This window comes from Notolabrus celidotus, chromosome 22, assembly GCF_009762535.1.
Source record: "Notolabrus celidotus isolate fNotCel1 chromosome 22, fNotCel1.pri, whole genome shotgun sequence".
Taxonomy (NCBI): domain Eukaryota; kingdom Metazoa; phylum Chordata; class Actinopteri; order Labriformes; family Labridae; genus Notolabrus; species Notolabrus celidotus.
Window position 1 is genome coordinate 12,704,775 of NC_048293.1, and position 20,688 is coordinate 12,725,462.

The following is a 20,688-nucleotide window of genomic DNA, read 5'->3' on the forward strand; positions in this document are numbered from 1 at the left end:
CTATTTTAATGCTTTTGTTGCAGTTTTAGTCGTGCTTACCTGTGTTGACTCTTGAATCTGCAGGAAAAGGTTACAGTCAGCACAAATTGTTACTGCTCCTAATATGTAATTCAACTATCATTAAAAAGAATACAATACATGCTTGCCCTCAAATGCTCCCTGCTGACGGTGCGTTGTTATAATCCACCTCTTTCTATAAAAAACAAAACAATGTAACGACTCCACAAGTCATCAGCAAGACATTTAAACATATAAGTTTATTGAACATCAATGAAAAATGGCCTTGAGGGACATTACACTTAAAGTGGGACATTATAAAAACAGATCAAATCCCCTCACTAAAGCCCTCTTTCAGAGGTTGTTCAAAAAACAAGACTTAACGAGCCGGCACATAAAAAACAGCTCTTGAGAAACCAGTTAAGAAAATTTGATGAATGGATTAAAGAGGGAAATCAGGTACAAAAGCCAGTAGAAAGAGAATTGAGCTGTTGTAGAAAAGCAATGTACAGCAAGTTACCATAAAACATACAAGGAGTAGTAGTTTCAGTATTTCAAGACTAAACTGTGTTGGAAATGTAAAGATGAAGTCTTTGTTGTCCTCTGTTTGCTGTGTTTTGTACTGGCTTCAATCACACAGTACAGATGATCCAATTGTTTGATCCACCAGCTGTATTTCAGTGAATCCATCACACAACAATACTGTGACGTCTGCTAACAGGATTTCAAAAAGCTGTACCCGTTTTGTCTTTTGACATTTCAGAGAACTAGATCCCAATGGACAAAATATTTACAGGAGTACAGCAAAAGACACACAGCAGTAGTTACATAATACATGTCTAAAAGAAAGTAAAAATACAGTAAAAATAACTGTCTTCTTAGCATGCACTGGGACCACTGGCACTCATTTGATCCTGTTCACCTCTGACCTCCTGAGAGTCCTGTACAGTCTTTTTAAAGTAGCGTTCAGCCCGCAGTTCCTCAAAGCAGAACTCAGTGGCGCCACTGAGCAGCAGCTCCTTGCAGTACATACTCTGCTCCTGTCGTTTTCCTGACTCTGCTTCCTTCTGTTGCTGATGGTGCTCTTGTAGTCTCTTTAGAGGAGTTTCCTCTCTGCAGGGCTTACGGGACGATAAAACTGTGTTCACTGCTGGGTTGATCTTACATGGAGTCCTGAGGATGAGACAGATGACGCCAAAGGAAGTCAAATAAATGGTTATGTTATGAAACCTAAACTACAATAAAAAGCATGACTTCGAAATTAGTCTAAATCAGAGGTTCGTCTTTCTTTTTTAATAATAATTATTGAATAATGAATTAGTTTAAATTCTAAACTATATAGTAGCGATTGCAAGAAGGCTGGAATTAGTTGTGGGGAAAGCAGCCCACGGAGCAAATTTTTCATTATCATCCGATAAAAGGATACTGCAATTTTGAGGAACTGTCCATTTATGTCCACCTGGGACCCCTGTCCTAAAAGGGTTATGTCTAAATATTTTCTGATCATGTCCTATATGTGTATGCACAGTTGGGTTTTTTTACCACTAATCTTGTCCAGCTTTCTTGTTAATTTAAAACTCAACAGCAAAACTATACCATCAGAAATGTGTGGAAAAAAAAAGGTTATTGTAGTTTTTTTCTATGGCATGAGTATTGAACCGATTCTGTCATTAAAAAAAAACCTCGAAGTACCCTTAAAATTCAAATCCATGGAAATGGACAGATGTTGTTCTGCATTATAAGCCAAAGATCACAGCTGCACAGAAAAGTTTGATTCCTGTAGTTACTCACATGATGGGAGGCTGATCTAACTCCTCAACAAATGGTTGAAAGGTGGGCTTTTGAGGCGGTGGAGCCATAACAGTGCGTCCAAATTTTGACTTCTGGGGCATCTATGTTAGAGGAAAATTAAATCATAATTATATTTATTCGATACTTCAACATTAATATCACTTGTTTACTAAAAAAACACATGGAAATCAATGAACACCTGCCGGTCTCATACCTTGACATCGCACCATCTCTCTGGCCTCTGTTCGTTCTCCTTCGCCCTAGAAGTGGGGGGGGCCACCCACGATTCCAGCCTAGGTTCTGAGGGGCCGGCACTTTGAGCCTTGTTCTCATCAAAGACCACCAGCCGGCTGTTTGAAGCATTGCCAAAGACGGGGGTGCCTTGTGACTGCAGGCCTCCAGAAACACCTGTCCACAAAATCAGTAAACATCAGATTAAGACACATTCCTAATTATGTCATTAAAAGTCAAAGGTGCTTTGGCAATAATTGTTACAACTTCCAAGTTAAAACTTCACAACAGAGTTTGCTTATTCACATGCTTACTTTTGATTGCAGAACCAGTTCTGTTGACAGGAGCGATAGCTTTCTTCTTCCCTCTGTGTTTGAGGTCAGCAAGAGAACATCTCTCAGGTTGTTTAGGCTCATCATCACTGTCATCCTCCTCCACATTCATCATCACCTGCCGGGACACACGTGCTTGCAAAGCCCTATGGACAATGATAGGGAAATGTATCAATATATGCATTTATTGTGCATTTCAAACAGTATCTAAAACTTGAGAGGATGAAGCTGTACTTATGAAACTGCTGGAGCTTCTCATGTGGCTCAGCACACTTCTTGAATCCCTCCTGGAAGACCAAATCTGCTTTGCGGCAGTTCCCCTGATTCTCATATTCCTCAGACCAAGCAATGTAGAGCGATGCCTGAGTGACTCCTATTCCTTGCGCTTGCATGTACCTGTAAATATCCAAGGGCTCAGGGCAATTCTCCGCCTGATGACACACCAAGCGCCAGATTAACAAGGTTATTACAGCTGCATTACTCTTTCAAATCAGAAAAATATAGTCAGAGGTTTAAAAAGTGCACGTACAAACTTAATCCAGAGGTCTACATAGCGCGGGTCGTTCTGATATTTCTTTTCCTCAGTGAATTTGGTCACAACTCTTTCAAGCACCGTGGCGAGATTGCTTTCCTTTCCTCCCTGTGGGAATGTCTGCTCAATCCACTTAATGTATCTGTGAAAGTTAAATGCAGGTCAGGATTTAAAATCAAACCCTTTTGAAACCAGAATCAGCACATATGATTACATTTGTCTACACATTTGACTCACCGATCCCAAACATCAAGTGGATCCTCTCCATCATACATTCGCAGCTCAGACTCAAAGGCTCTAGGGGGGGGAAAAAACCCAAAAGGTTTTCATCATCATGTGAAACTACAATGATCTAAATTCTGGTCCATGTTGTGAAGATCTTGCATACTGTCTCTGCTGGTTTATGGCAGTGCTGAGTCCATCCTGTTGTTGACTGAGTGCCTGATGCAAGACTGATATGCCTCTGCCCCGCCGAAGTGGCTGGATGTTTTCTTTGCAAAGCTCCCATTCCACATCTCCTCCTTCTGCCATTGTGGGAATTAAAACAACTTGAAACCTAGAGAAAAACAGAAACACATACATCTGCTTATCATTACATTACATTCAATTTTTAACAAATTATAATCTGATTATTTTGGTGTGAAGGTGTGTTGGTCAGACATTAAATATTAGCAGTGAACAAAGAATCATCATGGACTACTCTCAAGTTTCATATTGATAAATAAAACCTTTGAAACAAACCACCAACTGTGCTACAAGTCTCAAAACAAAAGTATAAAACCAAGTTAAAAACAACAAGAGGTTATCCACATTTATAAAGAAGGCATTTAAGATGAAAGTGACAGGACATGTCCCATCCATGGGGCATTGCCATGTATGCACTGATAAATGGGGTGATTGTGTAATAAATTCTGCCATGGCTGGGAAGTCAGTGTAGTGAGTGATGGATGGGTGTAATATGTTCATATTTTCACACTCTCCTCAGGATCCGAGCTGAGCTAAAAGAAAGAATATTTAAACTAATGGTGACTACATTTCCTTACACACTATATTTTTGGCATGTATTTCCTTTAAGGTAGCTGTTTGCTAAAGAGATGTAGAGCAGTGTGCAGAAGCTCAACCAGTAAAGGAGTTGTTGATCATGCCACGATGGTTATTTATTTATACATTGTTGAGCAGTCCTATCATCTTGGCAGGGGCATCAGGGTGGGGTATAAAGGGGACTCTCATGTGAGGAGGTCTTACAAAGATAAAACACTTTCCAACTTTGAAAAATCGCGGAATTTTGCAACCCTAGGTAGGAGTCAATCAAGAATGCCTGTGCAAACAGCACGTTTTTGTGCACCGCCCATCATGCCTGAATCCATGAGGATCTTACAGCAATTTGTAACCCTGGACATAATCATATCAAAAACAGACTTTAATGAATAGATCATACATATAATCAAAGAGACTTTCATCTTTGAAATGTTATTACGTTATGGGGCTGTAGAAGGGAAGGAATAACTGCGTAGTGACGGGACCTGGAGTTAGCTGTAGTCATACCACCTGTCCTATACTTAACGCATGTACAATATATAAACATTAATCTAGTTAACAAAGTATCAGCTGACTTTTTAATTACATGAGTAACATTACTCACTTACATAATAACCTTTTGAACGTTTATGACAGAATGGACCTGGCAGCCTAGCTAGCCGATATTAGCATTAGCGTGATCATTTTAGCAGTTGACCGATTTTTTATTGAAATGTTTCGGTCACATATAAAAATACAACTTGTGTTGTAAAGAACGTTGTTTTTCATACCACTGAAAAGCCTCCTTTGTCTCGGTTTTCGGGTTATTACTGCTACAACGTTGAGGCCTGGTTGCAAGAGAAGTGATGTTCGGTGGTCGGTTGTGTGTTTTGAACAGAGACCGCGAGACGATATGGGGGAAGCTGATTGGAGGAATCCTCAAACCGGATGTTGTAGACGGGCGTCACACACTTCATCTTCCGGATTGCTTCCTGTTTTGGTTAAACAAACGTTGGAAGACTGTAATAGTAAGACAATGTACAGGTGATTGTACATAGAGTCCTTTTATGTGTTCTATTCATCCACTAAGGCATTATTGGTCAAATCAATTTGACTGTTCCGTGATTCTCCTCACGTGTCAGCATGGACAACCGTTGTTTTTGTTGTACTTCAAAATTTAGTATCTTCAAGAAGGAGGTAAGACTGGCTTATTGATATCATGGAAGCGTACACATTAAACATTTTTAAGACAGTGTAGAATGTTATTATTGACATTGTAATATCCTCACAGCTGGGTTGTAAGAACTGTGGCCGGGCTTTCTGCTCCAGCTGTTTGACTTTCAGTGCTGTGGTGCCTCGCTGTGGCAACACCCAGCAGAAGGTCTGCAAACAGTGCCATGGTAATCTGACAAGGTAAAGGTCAAACTCTGCGTAATAATATGAATGTGTGATATTATGAGCACGCTGAGGCGTTTCTGATTATCCTATTTTATCGAATTTAGCGGGTCCACTTCAAACAATGCTGGGAAATGGTCTCCTCCTGAAAATTACAAAAAGTGAGTGTAATAGAAAAGTATTGAAATTTATACTTTGTCGGCACAGCTACTTGATGATATCTAAAGGTCATATTTATTCATAGGCGAGTAGCTGCACTTGAGGCCAAACAGCAGGGACAGCCCACACAGCCTCTTGCACAAAAAGGCAATAGAAACGGAAGAGAAGGGCTTATGCCAACCAGAGGCCTGAGCAAAGAAGATCAGGCTATTGCTGAAAGACTACAAAAGCTGAAAGAAGACACTAAGCCAAGTAATACAGTTAGATATCTCAACATTTTTATTTAATTCTGTCTTGTCAAAAGTCATTGTAAGCTCTTTACCTCATCTTGCAGAGTCTCTCCCCTCTGACAAGGAGCTTGAGTCTCGCCTTGCTGCTTTGAAAACACCCAGCCAGCCAGTGCCTACTCTAGGAGAGATGGAGGACCGCCTGGCAGCTCTACGCGGTCAGCCCCCACCATCTCAAGCTCCTCCTGCAGTAAATTGAGATGCTCCCTTATTCCTCACATCTTATTGGGTTTGTCTTTCACTTGTAATGATTGTTTACCAATATACATGCTTCTGTGTGCATCTGTGCAGGTGCACAAGCCTCCAGATAACAGGACTCAGACCGAGCAAACCAATGATCTGATTACTCAGATGACAGAGGAAGTGGCCATTGACAACCAGCAATCAAATCCTGAAGGCAGTAAGATTTTACTAATCTCACTATTATATCCTGTGTAAAAGTAAGAACTGAGTAAGAAGTAAGTTATAACACAGTTAAGTCTTAGTCTGGCACAATATTTGTGTACTGACATCAAAATGTAGCTGAGTTTATCCTTAAATGTACTCAAACCTATTCATTGTTTTGCAGGTGTTGATGACCAAATGAATGATCTTAACAAAGGGGAGGGGGGAACGTTGACTGAGAATTTGGAGGGGGATGAAGACCAAGTCAAGCAGCTCGAGGCGGAGAAGTCCCGTCTGCTGGAGGAGGCTATGGAGGAGTTGAGGACGGAACACCATTCCCAGGATCAGATCCTCGACATGGCTAAGAGGCTGGCGCAGCTGAAGGGGCAAGACCCCGACAAAGGTACCAAAGACACACACTCTTTCTTCATGTTGTCTGTTTTCCTTAGTTTTAACTCAGAATATCAGGAAACATAAGAAGAGCTCTAAGCCTGTTTTATTTATCATGTCATGTGTAGTTACTAAAGAGGACTTTCAGCGTCCTGACAGCGAGGAGGAGACTGAGGAAGAGGCTGTGAAGAGAGTCTTAAAACAGGTTAGTGACTTATCAGAATAAAGACCATAGTGTAATATAGATTACATATTGCCTCATAAAAGTGTTATCAACAAGTCATATTACATTCTCAAAGATAATTGAGAAGTGACCAGGATCTGTTTAGGAGGCCACAAGGGGCTGCTATTATGCCATTTAATCATTCGTAATATGAATAGCTTGTGATTCACCTCTGTTTCTAACATTTGTCCCAGCTCTCTGAGGAGGCTGCATTGGATGAGGCCAGTGGCTACAACATACCTTTAGAACACAGTGGACCTAAGAACACAGAGAAGAAGAGAACCTCTAAAAAGAAAGTAGGATCAAAAAGCCTCAAAACAATAACATTATTTTTGTCCTCTATATGTGCGAATGGTATTTAATCCTGTGTTCATGTGATGTGTTTGAAGACCCATGCTCCAGCACCTAAGAGTCATGTTTCACCGGCTGCCGTTGCATATTCGCCATCAGAGAGTGACGATGAAGAGCTTCCCTGGTGCTGCATCTGTAACAAAGACGCCACCCTTCGCTGTCACACCTGTGATGGAGATCTGTTCTGCAACCGCTGCTTCAGGTGGGGTAACATGTGTTAATTAATGGAAGTGATACTGTATTTATAGCTCCATAGGAGGGCTTGTCCTGGGAATATTTGCACTGATGCCCAAGAAAGATGACAGTGATTTGAAATGCATACCATGACCCAGATAGATTGCAGGCAGGCGGCTGCCATACTGTTAAGCAGCATGAATATAAAGTATTTAGAGTGATGAATTATCAATCTGTTCTCCATTATCCCCACCAGGGAGGGCCATGATAAATATGACAGGATGGAGCATCACACCACCAACTACACTGCACCAAAAAAGAAGAAGAAGACATGATAGACTGTGCTAAAGGTGTTTGCCTTATCAAGCTCTGGTCAGGTAGAACTCTTAGAACTGTGCTTTAGACTTAAGTGACCTGTAAGTGATTAAATGCTACCTATCATCAGAAGCAGACCTGAAGCTGTCCCTGCTTGTCTCATCAAATCATGCCAAAGTAGCTATCAACATGCATTACTGTAGTCCACAGGGAGATAAAAAAAAACAGCTTTTCTAAATTACTAACAGATAAAAAACAGCAAGTTACATCTATGGCATACAAAACAAACACTAGAAGTAACCTTTGACTTAAATATATATGTGAAATATGAAAAACATACCTGTAGCTGCTATTTTTCTGTGATATTAAAAAGACCCACAGAAGCTGCTACACATTGTTAGTATTCAACAAACTGCAGACTGAAAGTACGAAGTTTTTTTTATGTCACTTGTCCTACTTACCAGAGGCAACAAAGGCTCATCTCAGACGCACGTTGCACTTGTCACCATTTGAATTTAAAAAAAAATTTTGACAACGCAAACTGAAAGCAGACACATCACGTTCTCATCTGGGATGATGTACGATCCCAGACGACTGTCAGCTCTGCACTGAAGGAGCACAGAGGAGTCTGTATAAAAGGATTACTGAGGGCTTTGTTTTCTTTTGGCAGCCTCTGCAGTCACTCTTGTAATCTATGTTTGGCTGTGAGTCTGACATGAGTATTGCCTTTCTTGTCCTTGTGTGTAATTTCATTATAAAGGATGCAGAAGTGTTAGGTGCTGTGTCACGTCTCTGAGGGATCAATGCGTTTCTTTTTCAGTTATATTTTTAAAACTGAAGCCTTTTTTTGCCTCTGCGTGGGCGACAGCCGTGGCTGCAAATGTTAGGTTTTAGAGTCCTCAGTCTTTTTTTATACATTTTTGTGAACCTCAGGAATGCCTGGAGAGATTCGACACAAACTTCCACTTGAACTTTAAGATGAACCGACTCAAAGGTCAAAGTTCATTGTGACCTGCTTTGACTATAGCACAGGAGGTCCTTTGCTTATTTAACAAGCATATACACAATTAATTGTAAGTCAAAGCTTAGGCACCAGTTTAGCTCAATGGGTAGAAAAGGTACCCCAAACAGAAGCTGCAGTCACTGATGTATTGGCTGCAGGTTAAACTCCCAGCCTCAACCCACTGTCTGATCTTGCCTTCTCCCACACACTCTTCTCCCCTTATTTCCTGTCTTTCTAAAAGATTTAAAACAAAATCACAACTAAAAAAGTTCACCTTCTCGGTGGCAGCACATTGTTCTGGAATCAAACTTCCCCGACCTTCTCTCCTTGATAAATCTTGTAGAAGTGATTCCTCTGAAACACCTTAACACCTGAGTGACACCTGTGAAACACCAGAAGCCCTTTAAATGTGGCACAAACTTGGCATTCACTTGGACTTGAGGATGCATGTTCTCATAAATAAGACATCTCATCAAACCCAAGAGAAATTTTGATTGCATTTGATTTCCCTTTATTTTATTTTGGCCTCATGAGAGACAGTAGGTAATCCATCAGTGTATCCCTCCTCGCTCAACCCCTTGTGTACCAGTTTGTTCTTCTGTCACAAGAGGTGTTTGACAATCATTGCTCTGCATAAACACAAAGAAACAGAACGTGACTTCTCTGACATTATGCTGTAAATGAGCTTTCCTGCTAAATCTAGACCCTATTTGTGCCTTTTTTTAAAAATGTTTTCAGGGTTATGTTTTGTGTTTGGTTATGTCTTTATGTTTTCTGCCTCGGTCATAGTTACAGCAGTTTGCTTGATTGATTGATCAGTTAATATCTTTATCCACAACGTGTTAATAAAAAGATAAATAGCTTAAGAAGAAAAACAAATATAATGTACTGAGTAAACCTAAACTCTATCAACAGTTCTAGTCAGGACTAAGCAAACAAAACGTGCTTAAAAAGGCGTAGGATGAAGTTTATACTTATTTTTTCCTACGTCTATTAATAACCATAATCCAGTTGGGAAATACTGATGGATATAAACTGCTTCTTCACTCCGCTAGCAGAGTCATACATGGAAGTGATGATATAAGTTTCTGATCACTCATGTCATCACTCGACAAACACAGTCCATTGCTGGCAGCCATTATCAGAAGTGAAGTCTTAGAGTATGGACGGCCTCTGTGTCATAGCAGCAGTATCATAATGGAGGCAAAATGAGTAGAGGACTATAATGGAGCCCTTAGCTGAGAGACCCTGTGTATGACAGAGAGAAGGCTGGAGTGCTGTTTCATCAGCATGCATTACTGTCAAACTAAAGGAGGAGAAACCGTAATTACACTCTCCTCTGGGGGGGCTTTGCTCCATTAAGGTTTGCATGGAGGCTGTTACCGTGTTTGCCTTTTCTGGCCATGTCAGACACACACCACAGAGAGGAAATGGATGGGGGTAATGGATGCATGCTTAATGGACCCTTCCTGCTGTTGATTTCACTGTGTTTACTCCTAGAGCTGACATGTCAACATCTCCTTTGTTTCCATCAGTCTGCTGAAAAATTCACACCAGAATACAAAAGCTTGTTCTGGGAAAGATCCTCTGAGAGCCACTATGCCACTATAAAGTCCTGCAGTTGTCTCTGCGCAGTAGGACATTATTCTACTTTAAAGGCAATAAGTGTTTAAAAGCAGTTTGAAAGGGTAAGTGTGGTAACAGGATAGTTTAATTGGTACTGTAAATGGATTAGCATAATGCACATGTCAATATTTGTTTGTGTCTGCTGAATGAATAATATGTGATGACATTGTAATGTGTGTCAACCTCTTTGTTGAAAACCAGATGTATCCATTTCCATAAACCGTCGACAGCCTTGTCTTGAAAACGTTCCATTTTATTTCAACATACAACACTGGTATCAGAGCAAAAATGTATGTACATAAATAGGCAACTGAAAATGTACAGTCTTACACAAAAAACACAGTCCGTCTGAGTTATAGTCAGTACAGCTTTTATCTCATGTGCATTATTGGTATGTGTATGGGAGACAAAATGTAATAGCAGTCCATAAATTAAATAATAATAAAAAATAAATCCATTCAAAACCCGACTGCTCTGGTGTTCGGCTGATGCTGACCAAGGAGGGGGAGGCAGAAAGAGTCCCACAGACATATGAAGCGCACATACAGGCTTCCAAACAGTTAATGCATGGGTAGTGGGAAGATAAGAGGCTCCATGTTGTCTCAATTTTTTATTTGACCTATGATTATTTCTTCAAGGGACCTGACATTTTGCGTAGACCCTTTATCCTGTAGAGCAGCCCGTTGATAAAATCCTAAGGGGAAGATGTAGAAAATTGATTTGATTGCTTTTACAGACCACACAACAGCAACAGTAAGAGTAAACCTTTTATTTTCCTTTGTTAAAACTTTAAATCAGTAAGTTTTTGTATAGTTTTTATACAAAGGATTTTTCTCTCACCTCTTTTGGCTTCCCGCACTCCTGCAACAACTCCTAGCAACAAAAACAAACACAAATAAGCTTTACAACAACTTTGGACATTGCTTTTTAACTTCAAACATTGCAACACTGGATTCCAGCCGGGGTCAAGTGCTTGTTAAGCTATTAACCCACATTGCAAATAGTTTGGTATGTAACCAGGTGTCAAGTGGGGAAAATGTGTCAGATGAGTCACATTCTGGGACTGGTTGACCTTTGGGTTAAGACCTGCAGTTTTGAGCACCACTTCTTAAAAGCAATAACTTACCAAATATGTAAATAACTGGACATAAAACATGAATAATGTCTAAACACGCTAGTTTGTCCACTCTTACATGCAGCCTGGATCTCTGGCCCTCATCTGTCAGCTCCAGGAGCTCATCTATGTCGATCTCTAACTCTGGAATCTCTTCTTCCTGTACAGGCAGAGAGGGGGAAAAGTTAGAAGCTGTAATCCTCTATTATTTTATTGCCAGCACTTGTAGATCTTCATGCTCCAAAAGCTTGTGCAAACATTGTATATCAAGGGCTTCGTGCCACCATTTCACTCTCCGGTGTGTGAGTGTCCACACCACTGAGCAGAGCCATTCAGAAGAATAAGAGACTGGAAGATGTGACCTGGGATGTGATGCAACACAGCAAGCATTGCAGCACATTTGCTTTATAGGCTATTGGATTGCTGAGCTTTCAAAGATTCACACTGCTATTCAACCGCTTGAGTAAAAAGTGATCTGTGTATTTCTACAATAAGAATGCAATATTTCTGATCCTTTATAATTACTCACATAGATATGCTTTATATTTCATATAAGGAAAGCTGGAGATCACTGAGGCATGCAGGCAGAGAGGCACAATGAGGCCGAACTTGCCACATGCCACCATCATCAACTTTCATGGATGATTTACCCAGCAAGTATTTAGTTCAGCCTGTAGTGAGTTATTGTTTACAGTTGTAAGGTTTTTCTGAAGAATCTATCTATCTCAGATATGCTGCCACACACTTTATGCATCTGAATCCAATAACTAAACAATTATCTTATTGAGGGGTTAATGCTAGTGTAAGCTCATGTAAAGGTTGTGAAAAGTAAATACTCAGTCTTCATTTAAAAAAATCAGAAATAGAAAGTAATCAATCCATACCACTAGCTTTTATCTGCCCTACATCTTCAGAACAAATGAAACTGTCTTTACTGGAGGAGTCCTGAACACTCGGATATCTAGCGTCAGCAGGTTTTCTCTTATTGGCACTCTTAAGTGGCACCTCTTTTTAAGGAGAATATTTTCTGGTTGGGAAGTTTCCATGGCTGCTGAGGATTGGGGGCATGCATAGCTTTCTGGATGAAGAGAGAGCTAATCAATGTGGAAGTGCTGAGTGGGGGAATAGATGGGCCCACCTTCAGAGTCCCCCGTGCCCCCTCTAATTGATACTTGCTGCCAGTTTGGGCCCCGTGTGATTCTGCTGATGTCTGCAGGACACATGCAGGGCCGAGTCCATGCTGTATGTTACTCTGCTGTGGGATTTGACCTAACAGCTCTACTGTGGAAGGCTGCAGGCTGTCATTATATATTACACCTTTTTATTTTGTTATTATGAAATAATGCAGATTACATTTAGTTACAGCCCATTTTTTACTGTAGGATAAATGTTGTTTGAAACATTTTAATAACTACACATTGTTTTCTTCCTTTAATGCAATTATAGCTTGCTATCTATTTTCTGCAAGTCTGCAGTGTTAATATAACAAAGATTACAGTCGAGACCTGCACTTTAAGATAATTGTCTTCAGTTAGCATTTGTTATGATGAATTTGCAGTGTATAAAAAAAGATTAATTGATTAATTGATGAGTTAAAATAATGCTAATGCAGCCAACCGAATGAATGTGAATAGTTATATCATTTGATCAATTATTTTACCACCAAAACACAACAAAATGATCTCAGGACAATTATCTCCAGTGTATTCTCTTTCCCTGTATGATACAACTTGGGAATAACCACATTAGCTTTAACAGGCTAGTATATAGGAATAGTTAGCCTCAGCTGGTCTTTAGAAGGATTAATAATACATTCCTAGTAAAAACCTGCCTCACACTACATTAATGATAAATACGAGCAGGGATGTACTCTAAAAATGTTGTCTGCGTTCAACTGCAGAACCATTCAGAGCATCACTGAATGTCAATGAGAGGAACATACTCAGAAAAAATACCATGACCCTTCCAGTAACTTTTAAGTTTTTCATTTTCTACACGGCCACAATTTCCAGCTTGTTGAAAGTTACCTTCATTGTCAGAGCAGAAGAGCATTTTAATGAGGCCTGCGGGCTGAAATGTCTCAGCAGCACTTTTTGAAGTTAAAAGCAACAGACTGAAGCTAAAATGAATGTTGGCACTAATCACTGGAATTCATGAATAGTAAAGTGGTTCTCAGAGGATTGCAGTTTTAGACGGGGGGATATAGATGCAGCCTATCAAGCAGTTGGATTTTGTCAAGATAACATGACCCCACTAGAATTAGAAATTCAGAATCTTCAGCATGGACTGACCTGGTTTTTCCTGTCAGGAATAAAACTAGAACTTCAGAGAATTAGAATAATCATAAAGATCTAGCTTGTTCCATTTTTTTTTACATGTTTTATTTATTACATGCTTAAAAGTTGTGGTAATTCTTTGTTGTGCAGCTTGAGGGTTTTGGTTTGACTTTCGTTTTTCAGGGACTTGTTGTATTTAAGGGGAGCTATATAATAGAACTGAATTTAGATTGGGGAGACACTATAGATCGGTCACCAGGCCAACAGTTTCTGTGAGAGAGTGATTCTTAACTACAACAAGATGATCTTCAAAATGTGCACCTGATCTTTGGATTGAAAACCCACACAGTGGCAGCCATAATTTTTCATGAAATTTAAGGTTATTTAGACCACGAGGATCCACCACCAGGACCACACTTCAGTGCAAAGTCCAGGAAGAAACTTATCTAGCAGGTTAGCATGATATTTACTCTGGGCTTAAGCCTTAGGAGACAAAATAAAATTATCAAGATGACTGATTAAACTTTAATACCTCCATCAGGTCAGATTTCCCCTTGGGATGTAGAATATTTTTAACAGTTTGACAGAAAAGAACATAGACTAAACATATTCATACTCCTTGTGAGAATACCTCTGGTTAATACATAACTTTTCCTTCAGTCCCACCCTGAAGACTATTAAAACAAGATACATAAAAGCCATTTAATGACACTGGCTTTGGATATTCACTATCCACAGGATAAAATGCTTTTTTTGAAAAGGAGCTAAGCTAACTGTTTCCCTCTGTTTGTATTTCTTATTTTAAGCCAAGCTAACCAGCTGCTGAATGTAGCTTCAAATCAAAACTCCTGTTAGGAACTTGGTGTCAATTTTAGTGCCCTGAACAAAGTGGTACCTCTTACATTTCTGCTGATTTTGTCCTGTACAGGTCGCTGTTTTCAGGCTGAAACCTCACATCTTTAAAACTACAGCTTTTCAGGAGACTAATAAATGTGTTTTTTAAATAATTAAACACAGAACGGGATTCAGTCACAAGATCTTTTTAATGCTTTTCATTGGCTTAAATTGTGTAATGCCCACTGACAGGCACACTGGGTGATTCATTTTTGAAATACTAAATAAATAATGCAATATGGAGATACATGGTTTCTGACTGAAAGCAGCGAGGTGAGGTAGTGGATCTGACCCCAAAACATCATCATGCTGTCTTTAAAGTATGAAAGGTATCACTCAATCCTGAGCATGCTGTAAGTTGCCTCATCTGTCAACTACCTCCTCACAGTGGTAATAAGCATTGAATATTACAATACAGAAATGTCAGTTTGGTCAGTGATGGCCTTGTTTGCCTTCATAGGCCATAAAGAAGCAGCACTGTTAATTTTGAACTTACTAAAACAGAAAAAAATCTTCCTGGGACTTTATATGGACGGATTTTTCAAAAGCAATTAATCAAATAGCTAACTTTCCCCAAATTTGGAACTTCTCTTTTAAAGGATTTGATAGAATATTTATTGTAACAGCCCAAAGAGCAGTTATAGTCACTTAGCTATTACGCGAAAAAAAATAGTACAGCAAAACATCAACATTTGACTTGTTGTGGTTTTTTTGCACGCACAGTTTGTTTTTGCTATCATAACACAAAGGAAACCATGCCCAGGAAAGCTAGCTGTTTCAGAAAGATGCCAGTGTGTGTTTAACTTATCAGCCCCTTTCCTTTTCCTGTCAGAGGCTCGAGCTACATGATGATCAAAAATAGTCATTACAATCACTGCCTTAATGATGGCAAACAGATCCAGATCTTTTTGTTTGGTTATAAAAGACCTGGCCAGTTCCTTAATAGGAGTGAAAACTTACAAGAAACTAGCTACTCAGTTTACATTACAGCGTGTCCTCAACAGTTGAGCCTTAGTGTAAGTAGCAAAGTTATGTGCATGCCCAGGCCTCAACATTATTCAGTGTTTGGGGGCTAAAATTCCACACTTTTTTTTGTAATTTACAATTTCTCAAAAGGTGTGAAGTTTGCAAAGAAGGCATTGACTCCAGACTGAGGCAGCCCTTGTATGAATTAGAGATGCGGCTAAATAATTCAGGTGGTGACACAAGGGACTGATGGTAAATGCTTCCACGCGGAAGACTCAGAGAACCAACAGAGTAACCTTCCCCTGGGCACATGCAAAATTCATCACGCTGGGCCGGCGCACATGGACTAGCCATGACTTTTTCTAAACAGCTGGCTAATGCAAATATCCATGATCTGTACATTTATCCTCATGATGCTTGAACAGATCATGTAATGCCGAGTACTGCAGGTGTGAAATGATCGTATGTTTCTGGGATGAGATCAGAGAGTTCATGGAGAAAGACCTCAGATTAGTTTTTGTAATGCTGTTTTCCTCTAATGTGATTTATTCCACCCTCAGCTCCACAAGCATATTAGCATAATATTACCACAGGGAACACGACCTAGCATGTAATAGAATAAAGCTTAGGAAAAAAAGCATTGTGATGTGGAAAATAGATGCAAAACATTAACATTTTTGGCCATAGCTGCAACGAAAGTGCCTATCTGATTATCGCTTGCTACATTTCTAACTTTGATGCGAAGATTGCTGCATCAGCAAACCAGTTTAAGGGACACAGATGCATGCTCACGTTCTGCAGTACTAGTATATGCCCTATGCAAAAGGATCCCTGATGGTGTTAGTGAATCTCAGACAGAGGGGTGATTAAAGGCCCTTCTGCCGCCAAGGGTCTCTGTTCAGTTTGAGAAATAAATGAGAAACAGTTTGTCTCTGCCCTCTCCAGCACCAAAACGGAGGCGTTGTTGTCATCTGATCTGCATCGTCATTAGCAATATCGTGCTCCTCAATAGACACCCCTTATTTCCGCCATGCCATGCTGCCTCATGTGGGCGAGGAGACATCTGTTGCCATGGTTTCCCCTCGGAGAATGCCAAGTGAGTCAATATGGAGCCTCTGACATAATTGGATTGTATCCTGCCGCTACAGGAGTGGAGTTCTGGAGGTCGCTGCATGTGTGTGTGTGAGCTGGCTGATATCCTGTCATAATCCCCCTGTACATATTAAACATTACCATTTAGGTAATGAGGCTCATTAATTAGGCACATGGTTGAAATAATGAGCACACATTTCCACTTTGCAACTCTTGTTTTTACGTGCACTGTGCTAATATAAAGCCATATCCCTGATGGAGGGCAGTATATGGGAGCGATTAAGATATGCATACATATTTATTAAGTGACCAGAAGAATGTGTGTGCAAATAGAAAGACAGGACACACACACACACACACACACACACACACACACACACACACAATAATTATGACATTATTTCCTGCATGCAACTAGAATAGCAGAATCATCTCTATCTCACTCCTTAGTGTTATCAATTGTAGGACTTCCCCTGGCACTTTTATATTTCTTTATTGCAGGTTTACAGTAATATGTTCTGGTGCTTCCTCCTCTTTGCTTCCTTGTTGCTTTAAGAATCTGAATTTATTACTTTCTCTACTTTTAAACAAGCTTCTAATTTGTAAATTTAGCAATCTGGCAACCATATGTTCAAAGTGATTAATTTGTCTGCTTAGTCAGGGTAAGTGCTTGCAAATGCCCCATAATGACATAAGAAGACATTGATATGTTGGAAATAATCTTATCATCATGGTGGAATACCAGCATGCAGGCTGCACAGCTGATACTGTGGTCAGGTTGATGACAGATGAGAGCTTGTGTGCCAAAAATTGCAGCTGTGAAGGAAATCTACTCCCCTATCTCCCACTCCTCTTGTATGCCTCTGTGTTCTCTCATATATGATGGAAAACCCACCACAGACACCCATTCAGTGCCCTCAGCTCCACCTCAGTGTGTGTGTGTGTGTGTGTGTTTGTGAGAGAGGCAGCCCTTCCCTACCTCACAGTCAAACAGCAGGTGCAGCTGCCCGTCGATCCACTCCTCGATATCCAGCCTCCTCTGCAGGTCTTTGCGGTCGTATTTGACCGTCAGCTTGCCCAGCTTGCGGTGAGCCGGCTCCTGTGTTTTATCCGCTGCCTGGAACATCACCCTGGACTGGGTGCTGGGCTCTGACGCCATGGCTGCCACGGCCCTCGGGAGAACCGTGGAAACACACACGCACACACACTTAGCTCACACACACATAAACACACACTCACCCACACACACAGACAGACCTACAGGCTCTTTTTGCTCCTATTCTCTTTCTCTATCTCTGCTGCTTCTGCTCCCCTCACGTATCTCCTGTTATCTTGTTGAGTGTTGAGGCTCTCCCTCTCTATAACGCTGCCTCTGGTTCTCTCCCTGTCCTCTCTCTCTCTCTCTCTCTCTCTCTCTCTCTCCCTCTCCCTCTCCCTCTGTCTTGCTCTCCCTTCCCTCCTCCTCTTGCAACACCCACTGGCTGCACTATCAGGAGGATGGTAATGAGATATGCCTCTGTGCGTGCATGTGTGAGTTTGGGCGTGCATTCTTGTATATGCACATGCACCATGTGGGTGTGTGATTGCTTTTTGCTCTCTTCCTCTATAATAGCAGGTGAAGGAGGAGCAGAGGTCAATTACAGCTATAAAAAGTGGAGAAAAGGTGAGAGTTTGTGATTTGCAGAGAGCAATCACAAACTACGGCATCAAACATAGAAATATGTGTGTACTGTTGTCTGCATGTTCCTAATTATGGAGTTTATAGGCACGTAAATCATCTGAAACACCTACATACTTAATCAAAACAAATATTTTTGGGCATTTCATTCCCTCATGAGAGTATTACAAGTATACCTTTGCTCACCAAGTCACAGGCCTTCAAATACTACAGGTTTTTCTGTTCACAAACATGTCCAATAATAGCCGGGTCCCCCCTGACAGGTGAGCCAAGGTTCCTCTAGTGTTGTAACTGCCCTGTCCTTTCTAACAGGCATTATCAGGTGTACGTTCAATAAGCCTTGGAGTCCAACTGGCTTAGTTACGCACCCATGAATAATGGATAAGCAGGACAGCACTATTTATGTCTGTTTAGAAGTCAAATGTCAAATAAAAGTCTTGAAACGGTTGATATTTGTGAACTCAAATATCAGCAGGAGCACATAACTCAAGGTCAAAATGCATAGTTGTACATTCTGGTGCCAGATTATTGCAGTTGAGACAACAGACACAACAGGCTGCTGAGTTTCCACAGATCCTATTACGATATGAAGAATGGGGTTCACTTTTTTGTTTTGGCAGGGACTATCAATCAGCATTCACTGAGCGTGTTCACCCACTGATGCACCGTCTGTTACAAATGCTGAATTATTAAGAGCCTCCAGCAGCTCACCTTTCCAGGCACACAAATTCATTCATCCCTTCTTATGTGGCTCGGTTCTGCCCCATTGGGTTGTCTAAAGAGGGGATAGAGGCCAAGGTAAGGCCTTCTCACCTCAGGGTGGGACAGGTGACGAGATATAGGCGAGAGAAGAGAAAAGCAGAGGTGGAGAATGAGGTTAGCTTTTGTGGGTCACAGTGTTTTTTCTTCACAGCTGGATAAAAAATGTAAAATCTCACTACCAGGAAGTTGTGGATACAATATTTGTTTTGTTATTTTAATTTAGTCAACCTCTGGCAGAATCATGATTCACTCTACATTACTTAACCAATCCACCTCTATTACTTGATATAAGTGACCTCTTCCTTTTACTCCTACTCAGTAGGTGGTTTAGTGACTCATCACATATTGGAATTAAATGACTAAGCGCCTGAATCACCTCAGTATCACTACAGTTGCGAAAAAGAGGAAATATAGGAAGTCCTGGAAGTTTGAGATATAGGTCATGCTAATGATTTTATGAGGGAAAACTGAACCTTTTTTTTTTTTACAATGCTTTGAGACAAAAAAATTAATCAGCAGTTTACCTCCAGCAGGTTATTCAGCTTTAGATGGGGTCACACTGCCGCCTTGTGGACTGAAGCTACATGACGTCATGGACAATTAAAGATGTTACCATTTTTAAACATGAAAACACAAATTTAGTTGTTTTTTTTGTAATATATCTACCGTCTCAGAATTTAAAAGTCGTATTAAAACAGTCACAGATTAACTTACTTGACATGTTTCCATTGTGGCACCAGCGTTATCATTTATATTACTCTGAATGCATTAATGTATTATTAACTTTAACAAATGGTTACAGAGCGCCGGTTGGTCTAGCAGCTTAAGCACGTGCCTCATATACAGAGGCTGTATTCATAGCAGTCACTGGTTTGAATCCTGACCATGACCCTTTGCTTCATGCCATCCCCCTCCCGCTATTCCCTATTCATCTCCTCTTTCTTCAATTGCCCTATCTAATAAAGGTAAATGTCCCAAAAAGTAAATAATAATAATAATAATAATATATATTAAAATAAAGATAAAGCTTTACTCTTTATAAACAGTTCAAATTTGTATAAAACTTTTGACTCTACTAAATATACAAAAGATAGACCGACAGACATAAGTCAGTGTTTTATTGGAAAAGAGAAAATAAATAGCTCTGTTGAAAAACACTCTCTCTCTACCTGTCAATTGTTGATCAATTCAGAAACGCTACATTAAAATATCACAATTTAAAGATTTAGAATTGTTCAATTTGACTTGTTTCCTTGTTTCACACTTATTTTGTATTTCTAGTTTTGTATTACTATTGCTTACTGAAATGGGTTGTTTTCGCTTGTGTTTGCGTATTTGTTGTCTTCACTAAATACCTTATAATAAAGACAAGAAGAAGATTACGATAAAGCAGGAAGCAGAAGAGGAAGAAGGAAAAATATATATATATAAAAAAAGAGAAAATATAAAAAGGAAAGGGAATGAGTAAGAAAAGTGATAAAAGTAAATATTTGTAAGTGATGGATTGTTTTTTTAATGTCTGTCTGAAACTGGGATGCTGAATGCACTACTATACACTAGCCTAAATTACTTTATTGATCCGGAGGGGAGGGGGGATTCAGTTGTTACAGCAACCCAGACATAAGTACAATCGAGAAAGAAGTTTCAATAAGTAAAAATAAGATAAAATAAAATAAGTAAAAATAAAAATAGATAAATA

The 20,688-nt window shown here is 40.0% G+C and overlaps 3 protein-coding genes across 7 annotated transcripts; 1 reads left to right on the forward strand and 2 right to left on the reverse strand.

Moving 5' to 3' along the window:
• Positions 1 to 238: 238 nt before the first annotated feature.
• bub1bb (BUB1 mitotic checkpoint serine/threonine kinase Bb) lies at positions 239 to 4,828 on the reverse strand. Its single transcript, XM_034674588.1, has 9 exons — positions 4,692 to 4,828; positions 3,272 to 3,439; positions 3,121 to 3,180; positions 2,881 to 3,025; positions 2,586 to 2,782; positions 2,334 to 2,497; positions 2,003 to 2,196; positions 1,789 to 1,889; positions 239 to 1,170 (listed from the first exon to the last, which is right to left on the reverse strand). The coding sequence occupies exons 2-9, from the start codon at positions 3,412 to 3,414 to the stop codon at positions 876 to 878; spliced, it is 1,299 nt and encodes a 432-aa protein (XP_034530479.1). The 5' UTR covers positions 3,415 to 3,439; positions 4,692 to 4,828; the 3' UTR covers positions 239 to 875.
• A 37-nt stretch (positions 4,829 to 4,865) lies between these two features.
• zfyve19 (zinc finger, FYVE domain containing 19) lies at positions 4,866 to 10,451 on the forward strand. Of its 3 annotated transcripts, none has more exons than XM_034674590.1 (11): positions 4,866 to 5,097; positions 5,192 to 5,313; positions 5,403 to 5,456; positions 5,540 to 5,706; positions 5,789 to 5,931; positions 6,033 to 6,138; positions 6,310 to 6,528; positions 6,644 to 6,720; positions 6,933 to 7,034; positions 7,128 to 7,291; positions 7,520 to 10,451. In XM_034674590.1, exons 1-11 carry the CDS (start codon positions 5,044 to 5,046, stop codon positions 7,596 to 7,598), a joined length of 1,287 nt encoding a protein of 428 aa, XP_034530481.1. In that variant the 5' UTR covers positions 4,866 to 5,043; the 3' UTR covers positions 7,599 to 10,451. The 3 variants fall into 3 exon arrangements, with proteins under 3 accessions (XP_034530481.1, XP_034530480.1, XP_034530482.1); XM_034674589.1 differs by having other exon boundaries at positions 4,867 to 5,097; positions 6,033 to 6,141; XM_034674591.1 differs by having other exon boundaries at positions 4,870 to 5,097; positions 5,230 to 5,313; positions 6,033 to 6,141.
• zgc:162989 (uncharacterized protein LOC100037351 homolog) lies at positions 10,443 to 19,809 on the reverse strand. 3 transcript variants are annotated; one of them, XM_034674594.1, is made up of 6 exons: positions 19,704 to 19,809; positions 19,514 to 19,569; positions 17,529 to 17,721; positions 11,401 to 11,481; positions 11,048 to 11,080; positions 10,450 to 10,901 (listed from the first exon to the last, which is right to left on the reverse strand). In XM_034674594.1, exons 3-6 carry the CDS (start codon positions 17,706 to 17,708, stop codon positions 10,833 to 10,835), a joined length of 363 nt encoding a protein of 120 aa, XP_034530485.1. In that variant the 5' UTR covers positions 17,709 to 17,721; positions 19,514 to 19,569; positions 19,704 to 19,809; the 3' UTR covers positions 10,450 to 10,832. The 3 variants fall into 3 exon arrangements, with proteins under 3 accessions (XP_034530484.1, XP_034530485.1, XP_034530483.1); XM_034674592.1 differs by lacking the exons at positions 19,514 to 19,569; positions 19,704 to 19,809 and adding an exon at positions 18,939 to 19,501 and having other exon boundaries at positions 17,529 to 17,710; XM_034674593.1 differs by lacking the exons at positions 19,514 to 19,569; positions 19,704 to 19,809 and having other exon boundaries at positions 10,443 to 10,901; positions 17,529 to 18,057.
• Positions 19,810 to 20,688: the final 879 nt, after the last annotated feature.

What these genes read in the sequence shown, in the direction of transcription:
- zgc:162989 (XM_034674592.1), bottom strand. Translation starts at nt 18,960, where the DNA reads ATGAATTTGTGTGCCTGGAAAG. An exon ending in GAATTTGTGTGCCTGGAAAG is followed by an intron (nt 17,711 to 18,938) that starts GTGAGCTGCTGG and finishes GGGCCGTGGCAG; the next exon opens with CCATGGCGTCAGAGCCCAGC. An exon ending in ACCTGCTGTTTGACTGTGAG is followed by an intron (nt 11,482 to 17,528) that starts GTAGGGAAGGGC and finishes CTGCCTGTACAG; the next exon opens with GAAGAAGAGATTCCAGAGTT.
- zfyve19 (XM_034674589.1), top strand. Translation starts at nt 5,044, where the DNA reads ATGGACAACCGTTGTTTTTGTTGTACTTCAAAATTTAGTATCTTCAAG. An exon ending in AGAGAACCTCTAAAAAGAAA is followed by an intron (nt 7,035 to 7,127) that starts GTAGGATCAAAA and finishes ATGTGTTTGAAG; the next exon opens with ACCCATGCTCCAGCACCTAA. An exon ending in TTCTGCAACCGCTGCTTCAG is followed by an intron (nt 7,292 to 7,519) that starts GTGGGGTAACAT and finishes TATCCCCACCAG; the next exon opens with GGAGGGCCATGATAAATATG.
- bub1bb (XM_034674588.1), bottom strand. Translation starts at nt 3,414, where the DNA reads ATGGCAGAAGGAGGAGATGTGGAATGGGAGCTTTGCAAAGAAAACATC. An exon ending in AACTGGTTCTGCAATCAAAA is followed by an intron (nt 2,197 to 2,333) that starts GTAAGCATGTGA and finishes TTTTGTGGACAG; the next exon opens with GTGTTTCTGGAGGCCTGCAG. An exon ending in AGAGATGGTGCGATGTCAAG is followed by an intron (nt 1,890 to 2,002) that starts GTATGAGACCGG and finishes CCTCTAACATAG; the next exon opens with ATGCCCCAGAAGTCAAAATT.